Source organism: Antedon bifida, chromosome 7 (genome assembly GCF_963402885.1).
Source record: "Antedon bifida chromosome 7, ecAntBifi1.1, whole genome shotgun sequence".
Classification (NCBI taxonomy): domain Eukaryota; kingdom Metazoa; phylum Echinodermata; class Crinoidea; order Comatulida; family Antedonidae; genus Antedon; species Antedon bifida.
In genome coordinates, this window is record NC_136232.1 from 9,602,101 (window position 1) to 9,622,891 (window position 20,791).

Genomic DNA, 20,791 nt, shown 5'->3' on the forward strand with positions numbered 1-20,791 from the left:
ATATCTACACTGTGACGTCACGTGTAACAGATGAAGCGTTACATTATTATTAAAGGCTAGCTCCGGGACATTGATAATAAGTCCACTTATTTTTCATCAGCGGTAAAGAAACAAGCGCGTGTAATTTGCAAAAAGTGATGCAGGCCACAAGACGTCTTAATGTTATAAGATAGATAACATTGATTGTCATTTTATGTCCATTTCATGGATTTTTCTTAGTAAAAAAAAGGTGCGTAAATCAAACAATAATCACTTTTACAAACTAGGACAATATCATGTTTTATAAGACTGGAGCTACCCTTTAAGTTGGATGGTCACATGGTACATAAACGAACGTCACAACCAATCAGTAAACACCTTCTTTTATGGGTAATTTTCATTCGTCGTGTTTCACTTGATATTCATTTGGAATGTTTGTTATTGCGGTGTACGTGCATGTATTTGTATAAAGCATTAATTTAAATTTTGAAAGACGGAGAGATAATAGGCTAATGAACAATTTAATAAATGGATATTTGGATACTGAAATATAAAATATTCTGCAGCGCTATGAAATAAAATAGGATAATTGCAACTAGAGTGACGTAACAATTACTTTCAACAACTTTTGTCTAGAGGTCTCACTTCACGGTTACAAATTACACACACGTCTGCTTCCTGTGAAAGTCATTGAACTATATCCGCTCGACTAACATTTTGTCAACAGAGAGTGTGACCGGTTGTTTTTTGGTTCGAAGGTTTCCCCTGTCGAAAAGTAGGTACGAATGTGGGACGTTGTTTCTCTCCACGTATCCTTCATGTTCTTCATTTGTCGAACACGAGGTTCTCGAAAACGCTGCAAAACTAGTATATATTTATTAACTTTTGTTTTGTTAGTTGTAGCTGGATTTTATGGGATTTACACTGGTGGTGGTGGTGTGAAGCAAACAGACCGCGGCACGCCTTTACGGCGAGTAGTGCAAGGTAGTAGGGATAATGTAGGCCCAGCCCAGGGCCTGCCGCTACCACCTGAAGATTTGTTGCATAATAATCTTCAGAAAGAACAGAACATTAACAATGTTTATCAAAATAATGTTAACAAAGGTGTAAATAATCCAGAAAGATCATTAGATACAAATCTGGAAAAACATAAAATTTCTTTTGAAAGTGATGATAAATATCCTGGTTTTGATAAGCCATGGAAAAAGTTTCCAGATCCGATTATCCTTGAGCCACAACAAGAGATTGCTGCTCAGCATGTTGACAATCAAGTTAATAACGCAGGCCTAGCAGCACCCCAAGAAGTCCCCAAACAAGTGCCTGTTGTGAAAAATGAAAGAGAAGTGAATCCAGAGATTGAGAAACCACCAGCAAGAAGCTATGTTGTTGATCATAGGTAAATTGTTGTTTTATAACATCCCCTCAACCCCCTCTTCCATCTCACTCCACTACCCTACTCTTTCCCCTTTTATGCAGAATTATTAATCAATTAACACGTAGCACTTTGGTTGGCATTATCAAATTCATGTTTATTATTTATTGAGGGAACTGCATGTACTACTGTGACTAAACAAGTTATAAAATACAACTTTTTAAAAATTGTGTTAATTGTTTAAATATAGAATCCATGTTGCTGTTGTGTGCTGCGGCGACAGATCAGAGGAAACGGTAGTGATGTTGAAAACAGCAGTTATAAACACACAACAAAAACTTGTCTTTCATATATTTGCTGAAGAAGAGTTAAAACCAGGCTTATCACAAATGGTTAGATTACAAATAGTCATTTAATTCATATTACAGTGTACTGTATAACCAGTTTTATGGCACCACCATTTTGCCATTTTTCTTTCTCTCGAGTAACGGGGGTAGTGCTAGAGGTGTTCATGCCTCCCTCCCCTTCTGACAGCTAAAATAAAATTATGAACTACATTTTAACAGAATATTAAAGACCCCTTCCCTGAAATTTTGGACGTTTTTTGGAAAATAATACATATATATCACTTTAAAAACATTAAACCATGTCATTCCTTGTCTTAAATGTACGTTTTATGGTAAATTATGATAAAAAGTGAGAAACAATGCACTACCTAAGTAGCTCGCGGCGATCGACCTCTCGTGGACGGTCTTAGGCCTAGCCTAGGCTTAGTTTTGTAGGCCTAGCTGGTAAACATCGGTAACGTACGAACATCGTACGCTAGCTATATACCTAGCCTGACTTTGTATAGTTGCTGCATTAATTGTCTTTCTATTTTTGCCAGACTCCGTTGATACAAATTGGGGAAAACCCGGTATTTTCGCTGAAAAGTTAGGAGTCTTCCATTTGTTTTGGCCTCACGATCGATCGAAAAGTGGGCGAATTACAGGTGAAAAACAAAAATATCAATCCGCGCGCAATGCATTTTGGGATTTATAGCAGGCCGCTATAATTATTAGAATCGACTTATTTTTCACATTTTTAACCGTTTAAAGACGAAAAAAGTTATCGCAATAGGACCATATAGTATTATTTTTACATTAAATATAGTTTGTGATCTTAAATTAGATCTAAAAAACGTAGGGAAGGGGGCTTTAATATTATATGTTAGTGCTCCTCTGTTAAAAATATTCCTGGATCCACCCATGGAGTATAATATAAAACTTAAAAGGCCTAATATATCTCATCTCACAGGGTATAGAATGTTATTTGAGGATCAAAATATGTGTTGTGCAATATATGTTTGAATAATTTTTCTAAATTAAAATATTATGTTACAGCTGGAATCTTGGCCAGTTTCTTTCCAAGCAAAGATGGAGTACATGCTTCACTCGATTCAGTTCCCTAAAGGTGAAAACCCAGAAGAATGGAAGAAAATGTTTAAAACATGTGCAACACAAAGGCTCTTTTTACCTGTAAGTAGAAAAATGTGATTTAACAAAAACAAAAGGATGGCTATTATCCCAGGGTGGGCTTATACACAAGGATGTGAATTCTTGCCACAGCTATGTAGCTAAAGAAGTCTAGAAATGGGTGAGGAAAATAAATAAGGAACACCTTAAAATACAATTACTCAGAAGATTTTGCATCTTTAATGCTAGTGTGAGATTACCAGAGTGGGCTTTCTTATACAAGGATAGGCTTGTTACACTACATTAAAAAAAGAGTTGCTTATATCCCAGGATGGGCTTATATATAAGGATGTGTATGTGTATGTTGTTGATTTTTGTCTTTATCTTTCAGGACATTTTACAAGATGTTGATTCATTGTTGTATGTGGACACAGACATCCTGTTCATCCAGCCATTGGATGCTATCTGGTCTTTCTTTAAAGAGTTCAACGCAACTCAAATAGCAGCACTAACTCCTGAACATGAAATAAAAAACATTGGGTGGTACAACCGCTTTGCACGTCATCCTTATTACGGCATGACCGGACTGAATTCAGGCGTTATGCTCATGAATCTAACAAGGATGCGCGCGTTTGGATGGACGCAAAAAATAGTGCCTATATATCGTGAATACAAGACGAAAATCACATGGGGTGATCAAGATTTAATTAATATTTTATTTCATTTTCATCCAGGTAAGTTTCTGTTCTGTTTATATTTATGGTGTGCCATAAATTAATGTTCTGTGATGTGTATTGTATATTCTGTGTTAAGCTCTGTCTACATTATCAAACTCAAAATGTGATGTGCCCAATATGGACATGATGATGTTATATCACTACCATATTTGGGCATATCACTACCATATTTGGGCACATCACACTTTTTTTGTCAAACTAGTTTGATAGTGTAGACAGAGCTTTATACTTGCTGTTGGTTAAAAAGGGCAAGTCCAAGAGTTAGGATCACCACTTATACTACAATATCATTTTTCAGAACGCGTATTCGTTTATCCGTGTGAGTGGAACTTTCGACCGGATCACTGCATGTACACCAACAATTGTCATCGGATAAATGATCATGGAATCGCAGTGATTCACGGTAACCGGGGCGTGTATCACAACGAAAAACAGTGGCCGTTTAGGATGATATATGAAAGTTTTTTAAATGTAAGTAAAGCAACTTGCTTTTTCTGTATTTGTGTGAAAAGCTTGGTGGTTGTAGTGGAACTGGTGGTTAATATGCTTGCCTTCCAATCCTAAGGTCCATGGTTCAATCCTGACCTAGTGCCACAACTCTTTTAACTCCACTCCCAAAGCCTCAAATCAGACTTAGTTTATAAGCACAATAAATTATTAAATATTTTATCTATCTTATAATTGGAGCTGTTAGATGTGTATTGAATTTTAAAAAATAAATTTAAAATTTAAAAATAAACCACCTCACATGGTCAATAATTAATGTTCTAAATCTTTTTGTATTTGAAAATCATTGCCAAATAACAACAGTTAGTTAAATTAACGTGATTGATTTACTTCATGTTTTCAAAAAATAAACCATAACCAATTTGTTTTTCTTCATACAATAGAATCCTAAAGTACATTTTAATGATGAATATTTTGACATTCAGCAGCTCACTTTCCTAGTTAATTTAAATAAATACACAAAGCAATACATTGTTCTCTTTAAAGGTTAGGTGCAATAAATTAATGTTTTTTGGAATAAATAACCATTATTTCTTACGAGTAGTGTTATAACTTTTAGCATTGCAATAATAAAATAAATGTTAGTAGATTATATTCAGCATAGTATCATTATTCAAGCGCCAGGCATTTTGACAATATTTTATAGAATTAATGAAAGGTGTCATCTGGCCGTGTAAATGATAATTTCATTTGTGAGTAAAATGTACATTTATTGCGACCTCTGGAATGTTTATGCCAAAAATAAAGGTTGTTCGAAAATTAAGTATATAGAGAATATAAACAGATTCTAACAAACCTAACTACATTATCCACTAAAGGAGACATTAAAGATGTATTGTCCCCCAAAAACTTGAAAATTAAGATTAATAAAATCAGAATTTTAAATAGGCCATTTTGCAGTTTAATAAAGTTATTCACTTCTGTAAAAAAAAACCATAATTATACTTATAATTTGGACAAAAGAAACGTTTAATTTTAACAAAAAACCATTGGCTGACAATTTAAGTATTTTTTGGCTTTAAACTACATTTTTTTCAGGTAAATAATTTTGTTTTCGATACAGTTTTTTGGTCAAAGTGAATAACTATTATGGGAAATTAAAATGGCATATTAAGAAAAAGTAAGACAATATATCTTTAAAGATGTATTGTCCCCCAAAATCATGAAAAATAAAGATTTTTAAAATCGGACTTTGAATAGGCCATTTTGCAGTTGTTCACTTCCATAAGAAAAAAAACGGGGAAAAAAATTATTTCACCTATAAAAAGACAAAATAAACAGTTAAATTACCCAAAAACTCATTGTCTTCCAGACAATTTGACCATTTTTTGCTTTAAATTACATTTTTCTCAGGTAAATAAATTTTTTTCAGACCCAATTTTTTGTGAGAGTGAATAACTATTATGTGACATTAAAATAACATATTCAACAAAAAAATTAAAAAAAATATTTTTTTAGGGGGACAATATAACTTTAATGAATACTTCATCTTTTTTTCAGTATCAACTAGGAACGACGACATCAATGCACCTAATTCAACCTTTACAACGTAGATTATCAGAACCAAAGTCTATAAATTTATATTGTGGAAAAACACTAATTCAACCTTTGGTGTCCACACTAAGAAAAGCGTGTCAAGAAAATAACAACTTATAATTAATTAGGAAGGGTTGGTGGTAGGTATAACAATGACTTAGATATAAATGATTTATGAAGGTGTGGTGGTAGGTATTGGGAGAAAATATGGTGGAGGTTCAAAATCATGTTTTTAAAAAGAAATTAGTTGGAAGTTGTAGCCTGGAAAATGAATGCTGCAAATTATGAGTCTCCCTCTATTCAGTCCACAATAGCATGGTGGACAGTAGGTTGGTTTTTGAAAGCGTATGTGTTGCAAACAATTCTAAAAATCGTTAAATATAGCTGAACGTGCAATAGTGCCATTAAATATCACTTTTTCCATTAGTAAATTCTATATTGAACGGCACATGATACAAATTAACCAATGAAATGGCAAGACTGTGTTATAACACAAAATAATTAGGAAATTTAAATCTAATTACACAAGAGAATAATAGATTAATGATTGATCATTACTAAATAAAAAAATAGTAAAATGAGACCAAATGAAATTTGCATTCCATGTGGTGAATGAATTATAATACAGAATTAGATTTCTAAAGACAAATTATTGAAACACTGTAAAATATTTACTATATACTTTTTATATTACATATTTATCTTGGATATCGTGAATGATGACTGCCCTACTTAAGCTCTGTCTACACTATCAAACTTTATGTGACAACAAAATGTGATGTGCCCATATATGGACATAATGATGTTATATCACTACCATATTTGGGCACATCATGCTATTTTTGTCCAACTAGTTTGACATTGTATTCTATAAAATGTTTTTACACTTCTATCGTTAGTTATTTTTATGTATAAAAATGTATTTATATTTTGCTAAAAGTGTGAATCTTCAATGTATATATTATGTGGTGAAGGGGTGTGTGTGTGTTGCAAAAAAAAAGATACATTCCATTTTGTATGTTATGAATACTGTTTACTACTTTGATTCATTAGTTTTTTTTTTACTTTGAATAATATTAATAATGTATTTTGTTAAGCTCTGTCTACATTATCAATCTAGTTTGACAAAAAATGTGTGATGTGCCCAAATATGGTAGTGATATGACATATATGGGCACATCACATTTTTTTCACATAAAGTTTGATAGTGGAAACAGGGTTTTACAAGGAGTTTTGAATTTACCCTCAGTTGTCAGTGATGTCATTGACCGCCGTTGACCTACATACTCGTATTGTGTCGTACAAATGAATGCAAACATTATCTCATTAATGACAGTCTTTAATAAATAGTAGATGTCATCGGCATGCTAGTGTAAACAATTGCTTTCAGTCAACCAAGCTTTTAGATGTGAATACGTATAAGAAAATATAATATAGTATTACGTAATAAATAAATCAATTTGATTTATTATATGAAACATAATAATTGTATTTGAGAATAAGAATAATAGATATTTATTAGACATGTTTCAGGGTTAGAAATGATGCAACTTTATTATTAAAATACATTAAAACAATGCATGTTTTGTTTACCTTTTATTGAAGCTCTGTCTACACTATCAAACTTTATGTGACAAAAAAATGTGATATGGACACGATGATGTCATATCACTACCATATTTTTGGATAAATCACCATATTTTGAGCACATCACACTTTTTTTGTCAAAGTAGATACTTTACACATGTTGTACCGCAATATTTCAATTGCTCAACTATAGAGGACGACAAACTGAAACACTGACTCGACTCACAAGCGAGTGGTGGCGCTGTCAAAAACATGTTTTTGTTTTTTTATACGGTAAATGTCATGCTTGTTATTACTTTGTTAGTTCATAATTTACAAGGACAGAGATAAGAAGAAGGGTACGCTAGGTAGTAGCTTAGGCCTGCACTAGGTAGATTTCTATTCTACAACACTATAGTAGCTTTTTGTTGGAGGCTGTTTACATATTCTAGCGCCACTCTAGCTAGCCTAGGCCTAACTAACTAGGCCTATCTATCCCAACCAAGTAGATCCATCCAGCCGGTCAGAGTGTACGCATTCAATGCCATAAAACATCACTAATCACAGAGGGCGGTCTTTAGTTTTGGAATAAATATAATGGATATTTTAGATACTTGATAACATTTTATATTTATATTGTTATAGAGATAGTAGATTATTATGTCTAGGTCTAGCATATAGGTGGTTGGGAATCGTGCCTAGGTTCTTGAGCGAAATGAATCCTACTGTCTGCTGCTGGTTGCATATGCGTTGAGGAATATTAATTTATGATTTTATATACATTTTTCTTCACTTAAAAATTACAGAATGGTTGAGTTGAAGAAATGAACAATGCAGTGTGACGAGAACTGTATAGTTTTATTCGACCGACTAGAATCGTCTTTGTCATTAATCTCAGCCGATTCGTCGTCAAACTTCCCAAGTAACAGTCAAAGCGGTATACTTGTAGACTATGAAAATGGATTCGTCATTACCAGTGCGGTACTCTTCTCATCCAAAATCGATAAACAAAAGTTTTCAAATAATTTGGTGAACTGTTCAAAAGATTTTGAAACAATTAAGATAACTGTTATCCTTCAAAACAAATGTCGTAAAAATGATCAAAAAGAATTTATTTCTGTTGCGGGGAAGTTGATGTTAATATGGAGTTGCAAGGAGTTTCAAAATGTTATGATGACACATTTTTCAGAAAGAGACGGTTGGCAGTTTGAAAAGTACCAGGAGGATAACCTTTTGAAAGAGAGGTCCAAAAATTCAATAATCGAACCAGTAAGCTTAAAGTCAGACTTCGAGGAAAATGAAAACATGAATTTACTGTTTTGGTTTGCTTTGATAAAACTAGACTATAATGAACAAATAAAAAGGTAGGTAAACATTTTCATGAATCTGAAGTATTATTTATTTCTGTCTTTTCCATGATAACAATTTTAGTATCACAGTACTGACTGATATTTACCATTGAAAATTGTCCAGTGAAAGGCAAAAGAGAAAAAATAATTAAATTGTATTTATTTGGTTTTAAACATTTTGTTTGACAGTTAAGCTCTGTCTACACTATCAAACAAGTTTGACAAAAATTGTGTGATGTCCCCAAATATGGTAGTGATATGACCAAATACGGTAGTGATCTGTCATCATCATGTCCATACTCAATATGGGCACATCACATTTTTTTGTCACATAAAGTTTGATAGTGTAGACAGAGCTTTATTTACAAGGTCTTGTGTTATTATTTATTGGTCTAGGTTTGGGAACCAAGTACCCCATTATTATCCATCGTTGAACCTTCGTCAGGGTGACGCCTTACTTGTGAGTGGTACACCGTTTGGTGCTCTCTGTCCACCAGTTTTCATGAACAGCGTGAGCACTGGAATTGTGTCGAATTTAGCCGGAGAGAATAACACACTGATAATGACAGACGCCAGAGTGATGCCAGGTTCAGAAGGAGCAGGGTTGTATGTACTTCCACGTGGAGATATAAACAAAAGGTTTGACAATATTATATTAATTAAATTAATTTATTAAAACTGGCACATTTAACTGAAATTCATAATGGTATTTATTCAATTTGATTTTGAAAAGATATGACATGGCAGCCCGAAGGCTGAATTGCAAGATATATTACAATTATTATTTTTTAAATATTAGAATACCATCAAAAGAATACAACCAACCCAATATAAAAATAGTTGAAATCTGGACACAACAAGACAATAACAAAAAAAAAAAAGTTGCACAGGATTTACTGAACCACCAGGATAAAGACAGTACAAAAAACCATAGGAAAAAATTACAATTCAGAAATATAAAAAATATGCACAATTCTATCATCTCCATTCCTTTGATATTACGTTTGTTGCTAAACATCTTGTGTAATTTCTAGAAAGCTCGCAGCCATGATTGTCAGTCCTGTATGTTGGAAATCTGATGAATGGATTGGTCTAACCCTTGCAGTCTCTATCTCTGCTCTTTTAGACTCGTTACAAACCCATCTACAGTTACCTCATAGTTTGGTAACGCCTGTAGTTGATGGTGATATCAACAAAGGTATGATGTGTTAATTTTACTTTGAACCTCACATAATATACTTTCTGAATATAACTGGTCTGTGGTATGTGTGTGGAACCATTGGTTTGAAAAAAGGGTTGAACCAGCTCCTGAGTATTAATAAGCGATGAGCTTAACCACAAGACCACAGTCCCACTTTGGTGGCAAAAAGTATCCTAAAAGTTAAAGTTGAGAAACTAATTACTGTAATGTCTATTGTAAACAAATTGGGCATAATATCTATATATTGTGGCAACCCGAGGTCAGGCAATTATACAGAGAGCATGCATTTTACAATACAAAAGATGCCGAGTTGATAAATAAAGACAGAGCATACACAAAATAATTACTTAGTTGTAACTGTTTATTGTGTGTTATTTAATATATAAACAACACCACAATTACCTGTCGTTGCACCACCTTCTCTTTCAGCCTTCCTATCCTATACTTGCAGTGATGACAATTCAATTCAATTCAATAAACTTTATTGTCAAACTCATAAATGGCTTGAAACTTTGGCTGAAAGTACACACATTAAAATTGTCTAAAAACATTGTCGCACAAACAGTAAAAAAGAATAAAATCACATAAAACCGAGAACAAGATGTTACATAAAAAAGTTAAAAGAGGACACAAAAAGTACAAATTGAGTTAAAAATACAGATTTAAAATACTTATTGCAGTTATCGTTTTCACCTTAAATTAAAATGCCTCATAGCAGATGGGAGAAAGGATCTATGTAGGCGTTCAGTGTTCCAGCGAGGATATGTAATGCGCCCAGACCGGCTTAACGTAATGTACTGGTTAAGGGAGTGGCTAACATCTGACATAATAACTTTAATTGTTGAACCAAACTATTGCATTAAAAGTTATTAAAACAGATAAAATAACAGATTCATAAAATAAAGTCAAGATCCTATTGCACAAATGAAATTTCTTCAATCTTCTCAAAAAGTACAGTTGTTTATAACAATTTGTGGTAACTAACTTAGTGTTTTCCTTCCAATTAAGTTTATCATCGATTACTGTGCCTAGATACTTAAAGTTACTAACAACTTCCACTTCATCGTTTAATATACATAGCTTATCATGTGTTTTGTTACCTTTCCTAAAATCAATGATCATTTCTTTGGCAAAGGCTTAGCACTCCTCAGCGGCCCTCCAACGCTGTTGCATTGGACTGCTCATGCTCTGTGGCCCTTTAAGCTCTGGGGCCCCTGTGTTTAGTCAGGGAGCGCTCATAGCCGTTATGCCACTTGCACATTACCCTCAAGATACCTTGGTCAATTTAAAACACAATGCCAACATTTATTTTATTTCTAGCTTGCTGGACGTCTGATATTAGGAATGCTATCAACGCTGTGGTATATGTTCAGGTTGGATCAATATGGGGATCAGGGGTTATAATTGATGGGGTCAAAGGTTATGTATTAACCTGTCGTCATGTAGTGAGGAGTAGTAGAAGAGGAGGTTGGTATAAAATAAAATAACTGGTTACTTTAACTTTAAAAAACATGGAAAATTCCAATAACCAATTCATAGCATTCTCAAATTAAAACTGTCAAAAACACCCAATTGATTAAATGAAACTCATTTTCTGGTTGTTACTGGAGCTTTTGACATCCACAAAATTCATTTCAAACTTTCTGTATTTTCAGTAAGAATATTCACTCGGTACCCTAGCCCAAGGTGGCTAGCAGCTGATGTAGTCTTCTCTACCTGCCCTAGTTCCCCTCTAGATTTGGCTCTTCTCAAGCTACAGAATTGTCCAGAAGGCCTACCAGCGGTGAAGACTTCAACAGACGCCTCTAAAGGTATTTCTTTAATTTCAGCATACATTGTATATGATTCATTGTATGTGGGCCTCATCAATTAAACTAGATTTTTTTGAGTTAAATTTATTCCATTTAATTTTTCTAAACCATCACAACAAACAGAATCTGACTATGACTTACAAATAGATCACATTTCTTTTTGTATATTTTATATCGTCATACATCAATACTATAATCACATATTAACCAGATTTAAATTCTGTGCATATTAAATTAATTGATTTTGGTTGCTTTACATATAGACCATTAATAATAACTAAATGATTTTGCTTGTAAATTTCTAATTAATGAGGCAACATGTACCGTAGAAAATGATTTAGTATATATTACAGTAGAATAAATTACCATTTCTGTTCCAAAATCTTGGCTTCATTGATAATTCCACTGCAGTTACTGCAGTAACTTTGTTGACTGTTTTATGCAATTATTTTATCATACACACTACATTACAGTAAATGCCTCATAAACTACATTGAAATAAACTAAAATCTTGTATTACTGCAGTAACAAAATATTGTTATAGTAGCTGCAGTAGATTCAATTTTGACATGAAATTCTTTTTTTTTTTAATGAAATTCTGTGATAGATATGTGTATTAATTTATTATTGATTATTATTGAAGTAAACATTTTTTTTTGTTATTTATCAGGTCAGAAGGTGATTGCGGTCGGTCACGCTCTGTTTAGTTTTGAGTTACAAAATCAGCCATCCATTACGTCAGGAGTTGTGTCAAACACTGTCATGTATAAAGATCAACTTGTTATGATACAGGTAAAAAAGAAATTATGATTTTAACCAATCAACTGAATTGATTTTAAACAGCAATCATGATTTTAACCAATCAAAACTTTATTTGCAACCTAGTTTTGATAAAATACTAATTTATTTTTATTTATTTTGTTAATGTTTTCTTCTTTTTTGGAAGGATAACACTGTATTTTTTATTTTCAGTCTACATGTGCAGTACATGGTGGTGCAAGTGGTGGCGCCCTACTATGTGTGGAAACGGGAAAACTTATCGGCATCATTGCAAGTAATTCAAGAGACATTGAAAACAACGCATCGTTTCCACATGTTAATTTTAGCATACCAACTGCCATGTTCTGGGTTCCTATTACATCTTATATAAACAGCAAAGGTAAGTGTTACTATACAAACTTTCTGTGGTGCTGTGATAGCTTCAGTTACCACCCCAATTCAAAAAATCTCTTTCTTATATTTTCATTGCTTTTAAAAATATTCTATGGTGTATTTTTTCATATGTTTATTATTGATTTCCCTGGCTCGTTAATTTGTTTTCGTGTGAAATACCATATAAAAAATATTTGATTACTTACAGACTCCAGAGTTCTTGAATCGTTAAAAAAAACTGAAAAAGAAATAAAACACTTATGGCAGCTCGATGCTTCAAAAATCAACATTATGAGTAAACTATGAGGTCAAAGTTAGCTATGAGGTCAAATTCGACCATTAGTTCACATTCGACTACGAGGTCACATTTGACTATGAAGTCAAAGTTGACTGTCAAATTCGACTATGGGGTCACATTTGACTATAAAGTCACATTTGACTATAAAGTCAAAGTTGACTGTCAAATTCGACTATGGGGTCACATTTGACTATGAAGTCAAAGTTGACTGTGAGGTCACATTTGAAAATGAGGTCAATGATGTCAAATTTGACTATGAGGTAAAATTTGACTATTAGGTCTCATTTGACTATGTCAAACTCGACTATGAGGTCAAAGTTGACTATGATAAAGTTGACTATGAGATCACAGTTAACTATGATGTCAAAGTTGACTCTGAGATCAATTGCAACTGTGAGGTCAAAGTTGAGAATGATTATGATTTTATCATCATCCGTCGAAACATTCACAATTTAATTAATTACAATATACATTATAAAATTGTCTTGCTCTGAAAGATAAAATAATAATGATAAAAACAAGTTACAAAAATATATTCACTTCTGATGACTTGTTTGAAACTGGACATAGTATCAGGATATTTTCATTTTAGCAACACAGAATGCATTAATTCAGCTATGGAGATGGAATGGAGATAATTAATTTCTAATTAAAAAAATAATATATTGAACTATGTGATCATTTTACGAGGAAATTTCAGGGTGATTAATTATATTTGTATAGTGGATAAAATTTCAGGTTATATGATATATATATGGAAACATTTTAATAACATTTAAGCTAGGTTCCCACTAGAGAGCGCAGCGCAAGTGATTTAACCAATCACAAGCGATGAATTATTTAAACTCGTCACCTTGTTTAACATTTTTTTTAAAAAAAGGAAATAGTGAAACTTATAAGTTGACCTCGTCATCTAATTTTCAATTAGTTTTTTTCAATTTTTTTTTTCTAATTTGAAAATGCAGGTTAAATGAAATATTAACTTTCGCGCAATTCAGCATTTGATGACGAAAAAGCAACACGAATCAGTCGGAAATAATATAATAAATAAAGTATTTCACAGCAATTATAAATACATATATGTATTAAGTGATGGTGTGTCATTAAATCTGTTGGTAAGCTTTTTAATGTTGTCGTGTTTGTATCCCTGGAGTGACATTTTCGTACGTTCACACACTGTCTGTGCATAGATGAGCAGCGGAGTATTCAAGCTAATGAGTCACTCTATCGACATATTAAAAGCAAACGTTGTTAGCTTCGATAATGCAGTTTATGGTAATTGTACCACGAAATAACGTGTGAAAACGTGCTGCAAATTACAAAGTTAAGAACGTGCTGGTATCTTTGGAGACGTTCCGCGCTATGATTTGGTAGTACGCAATATATATATGAGTATAATTTTATTATAAACTATCGAGTAAGTGGCACATAAAAGTCCTTCAATGCGTTGAAATACGCGCGCCGAAATACACTCCACCCATTCCCCCACCCTTCCCCAGCCAACTAACACATGAAATTAAAAAAAAACTCACCTAATTGTATTTATATTAGGCCTATACAGTTACGTATTTTATCATAATTACGTACGTCAACGTACTTTCGTTTTAGTAATAATCGCGACAGTGCATGCGTACTTTTTACATTTAATAAGCTTTGGCGAGCTTTAATTTTGCGTGTTGTTATGTTAAAGATTGTCCCCCTAAAAAATTAATTTAAATTTTTTTTTTGGAATATGCTAATTTATTGGTTAAAAGAGTTATTCACTTTGACCAAAAACTGGATCGAAAAAAAAAATTATTTACCTGAAAAAAAAAGTAATTTAAAGCAAAAAATATTTAAATTGTGTTAGACAATGATTATTGGTTTTCATTAACTATTCAATATGGGCGCGCCTAAAGTGAAATAATTACTTTTGTTGTTTTTTTTCTACAGAAGTGAATAACTTTATAAAACTGCAAAATGGCCTATTCAAATTCTGATTTCATTTTTCATGTTTTTGGGGAACAATACATCTTTAATTGTTTTGTATAATAATTCACCGATTGTGCTGTTTCCAAAAACAAGTCTGTCGCCCTCTTTTATAAACCGGAGTTGCTGCTGCATTCACTACATACCGATCATAATTTTCATCTGTTGTTCTAATCGCCGAGCACTTTCCGAGAGGCAGTTCACCTCCAATAAGTCTGCAGCAAAGCTGTATTGCTTGCAACTATCTTTAACAAAGTGGGAGATTAATTTGAAATTGTCCGCCGCTGTTGCATCGATAGTTTGCAGTTAGGCTCTGTACTCAAAACAAAAGGACTAAACATTATTGCGAACGAGTAATGTGTTTCTTAGCAACGTCTTCAGGCAATTACTACTTCATGGAAGTGCGGCAACGCGCGCGTAAAACAAGTTAATTGCACGTACGTCACGTCCCCCTCACGTCTATTTCACACAAAATTCAACACGCGAGAGAGTCGATGAGCAGCTGCTGCGATCTGCTATCTTGTCGTTCTTGTCATCATAAAGCAGTCGTATTTTTCGGAGACGATTGTGGTTAAAGTTGACGTATTTTCAAACTGTTGAAGATGAACGAAGTATTTTGAGAAAATAGAATATATTGAAGCTGAAACAGGATTGTAAACGATGTAAATGGATAGGAAAAACAGTGAGTGAAATCAGCCTGAAAATTCTTCATGATGGCAGACATGAAAAATTCAAACAACAACCATGATTCTTCAACAATATCTGCAGCAGAGACATCTTCTTTGGAAGTTGATAGTTGTACAACAAGTACAGCAGGGGGCAGGAGAGTTAACACTAATCCTAGCAGACACTTTTATTTATCACCTCACACATTTTGGATGCAAAGATGGGAAGCCTTAGTTGTTACCACCGCAATTTTTACCTCCGCATTAGAAGTTTTCATAGCAGTTTTAGATTCGCGGGTCTTGGGACTGTGGGTTTTTGTCTACCTTTGTGACTTCATTTTTATCATTGATATTGTCCTCAGATTTTTTGTTGGATATATGAAAAACGGGATTTTAATCTCAGATGTTCGTCTCATTCGCAAGCATTATCTACGAACAACATTCATACCTGATATTGTTTCTGTTCTACCATTGGGTTTGATAGTTTTGGCAAAACCTGGAATACAAGTAGCTGATGGTTTTGCTACCACACTTACAAATATTGTACCAAAACTTGCCCAATATCGTTGCATGAACCGTTTGCTTCGAGTTTATCGGATAGAATCCTATTTTGGTAAGTTTAAATTTAACAAAGTTTACATTCGTTATTACATTTGTTATAGCCAAAACAAATATAAAATTGAAGTAACATTGGCTTTAGTTTTGTATTTTATGTTTGGTTTTTAATACTTGTCCGATATCATTGCATGAATTTGTACAGTATGAACCGCGCGTTATTTGCTTCGTTCGATCGATAGTTTATCGGATAGAAATCTATAGAATCCAAAGTTTTACATTCGTTACATTTATAATGCCCAAATATAAAATTAAAATAACATTTGCCCTCCCTTAAGTTTGTATTTAGGCCTATGTTTGGTTTTTTTTTGACAGAAGAATTGGCCAATAATATCATAAAGCCTAAAAAAACCATTCCAATTGAATTGTATGTTAAATAGGCTAGGCGGCCCTAGGGTAGGGTGTTGTTTTGCAATATGTTGATATTAAAGGAAACCATCAGGGGCGAACAGCAGCAAGATTAGTTGACATATAAATATAATTTCTACATTGCATATTTTATTTTGAAAATATAGATACCTAAATATAATATTAATATTATAAATATTAAAGTTGTAAATTGAATTTCAGGATCCTACAGTAGTCACTATGCCTAGGCTTCTAGTTCTACTCTATGCCTAGGCCTAGATTAGTAGCACTAGGCCTCTATTACTGACTACAAAAGGCTAGGCTAGCCTAGGCCTAGTCCTAAATATAGACCTAGTCTAGGCCTAGTAAGTAGTACAGTAGTATTTACATTATGTAGGCCTAGGCCTATGTCTACTTAGGCCATTTTTCACAAACATCAACAAATAATATAACAGTAAACCAATCTTCATAACCATTACGGTCTATAGTATATGCCTAGTTTAGGAATAGAACTCATGACATGAGTATGACAATGTGAATTTTATTTTAAATAATTATTAAAGTGTGCGCATATCATTTTGCAGCAGCGAGCAATATGCAACATTACAAAACAATAGACATTTACTACTACATTAGAATCACCGCAATAGAGTCTGTTCGACAAATTAACATCAATTATGTTATTATTACACAAACATTGTCGGCATTTGACATCATTAACGAAAACGTTAATTGTAATAAGTCAATAATGGACAGAACGAATGCACTTTAGGGATATCGTTACGTAAATACCGTATTATTCACTACATTCATATACATTCACTATGTATGTACATTGGGCTTTTAAAAAAACTGTTCATTTTGAATTTGATAACCGCTGTTCGGATAATTGTCAGAATAATATTGACGACTATTCATTAATATCAATGCGTTATTGAGAAAAGAGACCTTGGGCTGCTGTAACCACGCTATTGTTAATTTTATGCCCTCCTCGAAGTATTATTATGTAAAAAGGCAATCGTAAAAATCGACATTAGCATTTTGACATTACAAAACCAACCAATAACTAATTTCAGATTCAAGTCTATTCAGTCGAAAATACTAAGCCAACAATCATCTAGATTAGTGTTACATTTTTACATATTTAACGGATGGAATTATTTATGTACCACCTTGTTTGACGGTTGGTTGGAATGCGTAACTACCAGACATTGGAAATTTAAAATGTAGCTGTAGTTATAATATAGGATATAGGACCATATAGAAAAAACCCCAACAAAATTCCATGATTAGGATCAGATCATATTATCCCGTTAGATTCGGTTTCGGTTTACTGTATTTATTTACAGGTATTATTACTTGTGCTATACTTATTAATTTATCAATAACAATTCATTATTAATTACCTTGAAAAAGATATTTTTTACAGGTAGTCGTAATAAAGCAGAGAATGTATGTATTCTTAAAATATAGCCTATATAGTAGAATCGGAGAATAATTTCGCAAGTGTACCGGTAGCATATACAGCTATACAAAAAAAACCTTAAAAATACAATACAAAACTATGTTTCTCGACTCAAAAATCAGTTTGATTAGCAATAGGCCTATTGCTAAACAAAATTTTAGAAGGAAATTTTTCCCTGAGAGTAAATGTTTAAATAATTAACAATTTGAATAATCTGTTAATATTCGTTGAACATGGTAAACATGTGTCGGCTGCGGATAATAATCCCGCCATTGTCTTGTTAATTTTGTCATGGAGTAAAGAATAATATTATTCTAATATAATTCTATACTCCATGATTTTGTATAAAAGGAATTAAATGTCCATACTTAACAACAAATGGCGGTATCTTTATATGTAGAAAACACAATTCTTTAATAATCAGACGATTTTTAGCCAATTTACCAAAATAAAGCAAATTAAAACTACAAAATTTGCATAAAATTATCAAAATTGCATACAAAAAAAACAGTTAAACCAAAATCATAACTCAAACGTAATTGTGACATTACGGTATTCTCTATTTGTGTTATACCTTTGCTGTCCAATTAAATTGATTAGGTCCTGGAGCTTCACTTAGTCAGCCGATCAATTTATCTGTCCACTTGTATGTTTGCTAATTACAATGTTGTTCTTCTTGTATATGCTTCTGGTCGTGTACATGCTTTTAATCTATAGCTACCATTCTTAAAGCCTTTTATTGTCCATCAGAGCTATTCTATCCATAAATTCTACTGGGTTCTTTTGAGCAGGGTACATGTGTAGGCCTACAATCTGACGAGCGTTAGGCCTGAATTAGAAGGCTGTCGCCCCTTAAAATAATGGGACATTATAACCTTCTAATTCTTACAAATGACTGCAATATTGGCCTAGAGAATAATAATGCATCATCCTAAGTTGAAACGTCTCCTCGTCGTAAGTGCGTTTTGAAGTGTTTGAAATAGGCCAAGTCAATATGTGTACTGCTCGAAATGTTCTCACTGCTACTAATGTGACGATTTATTACAGTATGTATTGATGCATTGAATAATATTACGTGGATGAAGGGATCATGATGGTACAACGTTACCTCCTATTAACCCATCTCCACAACCTTTTACCGTATTCTAAATTTATGCTGGGCGTGCGCCTGCACAATACAAGTCGTCAAAATTTGACAGCCAAAATGATAGAGAAAATGAAAATTGTTGTAATACAATTCGTTTTGTAATCATTTTATTCAAGTAATCTAATACCATAATGAATATGACTCATGGATGATAATAATTTGCACTTAAAAGTGGTAAATTGCTCTATGAGTTAAAGAAATAAGCAAATTGTACCGTGTTAATCGATGTATAATAAGACGTGAAAGTAAATGTTTTTCTTTTAGAATAATGTAGTGAAATAACTAAGAACAAACCTCCACCCCCAGATCCCAATGATGTCTCTAGTCTGGTGTACAGTACATTTACAAGCAATTGTTATTGGCTTAATAAAAGCTATTGTAGTAAAAATGTTTGACAAATGTAGCAGATACACACTGATTTTAAATGTAGTAACGCATAAAGCAATATACCTGTTTTTGTATATTCAACTCCTTCTCAAATGGAAATTATTAAGATTAGGTACTCGCTGTCGTTGATGATGAAGGCCACGTTACGTCTCTCGGTTGGGTTTGCCTTTTGTGCGCCTTTTAATAATTAATAATAGACACATGACAATGCTAACATTGCTACTTGTTATTCTGTATTGAAGGAGGTTTATATTGAAAGAAACGTTCATTTTGTCCGAAACAGAATTATTTCCAGTCTAGTATTTTCTCATCGTAACATAATCTAAAAAAGGGGGTAAAGGCCCGTATTATCTGAACGGAAGAACGAGCTGTTATGAGTTCATACTAACCCGGGTCTGTCTGTACAGACCCGGGTATATTATTAACAATGAAAATAAAAGATTACAAGCCTAGGAGCATAAAATTATAAGAGTTTAATCGCAAAAAATAGCTATTATGTTACGTTGCGTATGCCTATATCCAAGACATTGTTATTTGATTAGACAAAAACAACATACATTGGTTAAAAACCATTGTAGGAAATTCTCCAATCTTTCTGATACATTGAATTTGACATTTGTTCGATTTAAAATGGCGTTTATAGGTTTCGTATTATTCCTTCCAGCTAGATTTTCGTGAATTGGTTAAGAATTTCTCCATTGCCTCGCCGTTTAAACGGTTGTTTATTAATGTTACTTTATACTCAAGTATCAATGCTTAGAGAATATGTAGGAACATAATTATATATTGTATTGCCTAATGATCGGAAATATTTCTTTTTTTAAAGAATTTCTCCATTGCCTCGCCGTATACATAATCAATTGTTTATAAATTTTACTTTACACTCAAGTATCAATGCTTAGAGAATGTATGTAGGCATATAATTATATATTTTGTATTGCCCTTAATGATCCGCGATATTTTTTCAATAATGGTAATTATAATAATTTATTGTAATCATAAAAACAGTATGGCAAATACATCGCCACGAATGTAAATGTTTGCATTTTTGCGAGGGCTTTGAAAACAGCTTTCTTAAATCGTTGGAATTATTACGGTCGATATTTGTCTCGTGCAACAAGATGAAACATACAAGATTTACTATCAAAGTTTCACTTAAGTAGATTCGGGTTTACAGTCTGCACTTTGGATATTGATCCTATAGCCTCCATAAATATTATGAATCTATCACTCT

The 20,791-nt window shown here is 32.9% G+C and overlaps 3 protein-coding genes across 5 annotated transcripts in view; all 3 read left to right on the forward strand.

The window, feature by feature from the left end:
• Nucleotides 1-725: 725 nt before the first annotated feature.
• On the forward strand, nucleotides 726-7,162 carry LOC144847966 (glucoside xylosyltransferase 1-like). Its single transcript, XM_078704594.1, has 6 exons — nucleotides 726-1,375; nucleotides 1,602-1,743; nucleotides 2,734-2,868; nucleotides 3,197-3,539; nucleotides 3,841-4,013; nucleotides 5,550-7,162. The coding sequence occupies exons 1-6, from the start codon at nucleotides 765-767 to the stop codon at nucleotides 5,703-5,705; spliced, it is 1,560 nt and encodes a 519-aa protein (XP_078560720.1). The 5' UTR covers nucleotides 726-764; the 3' UTR covers nucleotides 5,706-7,162.
• A 288-nt stretch (nucleotides 7,163-7,450) lies between these two features.
• LOC144847964 (peroxisomal leader peptide-processing protease-like) lies at nucleotides 7,451-14,077 on the forward strand. Its single transcript, XM_078704590.1, has 10 exons — nucleotides 7,451-7,510; nucleotides 7,958-8,515; nucleotides 8,897-9,139; nucleotides 9,535-9,698; nucleotides 11,022-11,168; nucleotides 11,357-11,512; nucleotides 12,183-12,304; nucleotides 12,485-12,671; nucleotides 12,873-12,989; nucleotides 13,223-14,077. The coding sequence occupies exons 2-9, from the start codon at nucleotides 7,983-7,985 to the stop codon at nucleotides 12,968-12,970; spliced, it is 1,650 nt and encodes a 549-aa protein (XP_078560716.1). The 5' UTR covers nucleotides 7,451-7,510; nucleotides 7,958-7,982; the 3' UTR covers nucleotides 12,971-12,989; nucleotides 13,223-14,077.
• Nucleotides 14,078-15,149: 1,072 nt separating this feature from the next.
• LOC144847944 (uncharacterized) overlaps nucleotides 15,150-20,791 on the forward strand; it is a 98,149-nt gene continuing 92,507 nt past the window's right edge. For all 3 annotated transcript variants that reach the window (XM_078704547.1, XM_078704549.1, XM_078704548.1), the window contains exon 1: nucleotides 15,150-16,208. In XM_078704547.1, coding sequence (XP_078560673.1) covers nucleotides 15,641-16,208 — 568 coding nt within the window. In that variant the 5' untranslated portion in view covers nucleotides 15,150-15,640. The remainder of the gene's footprint in view (nucleotides 16,209-20,791) is intronic.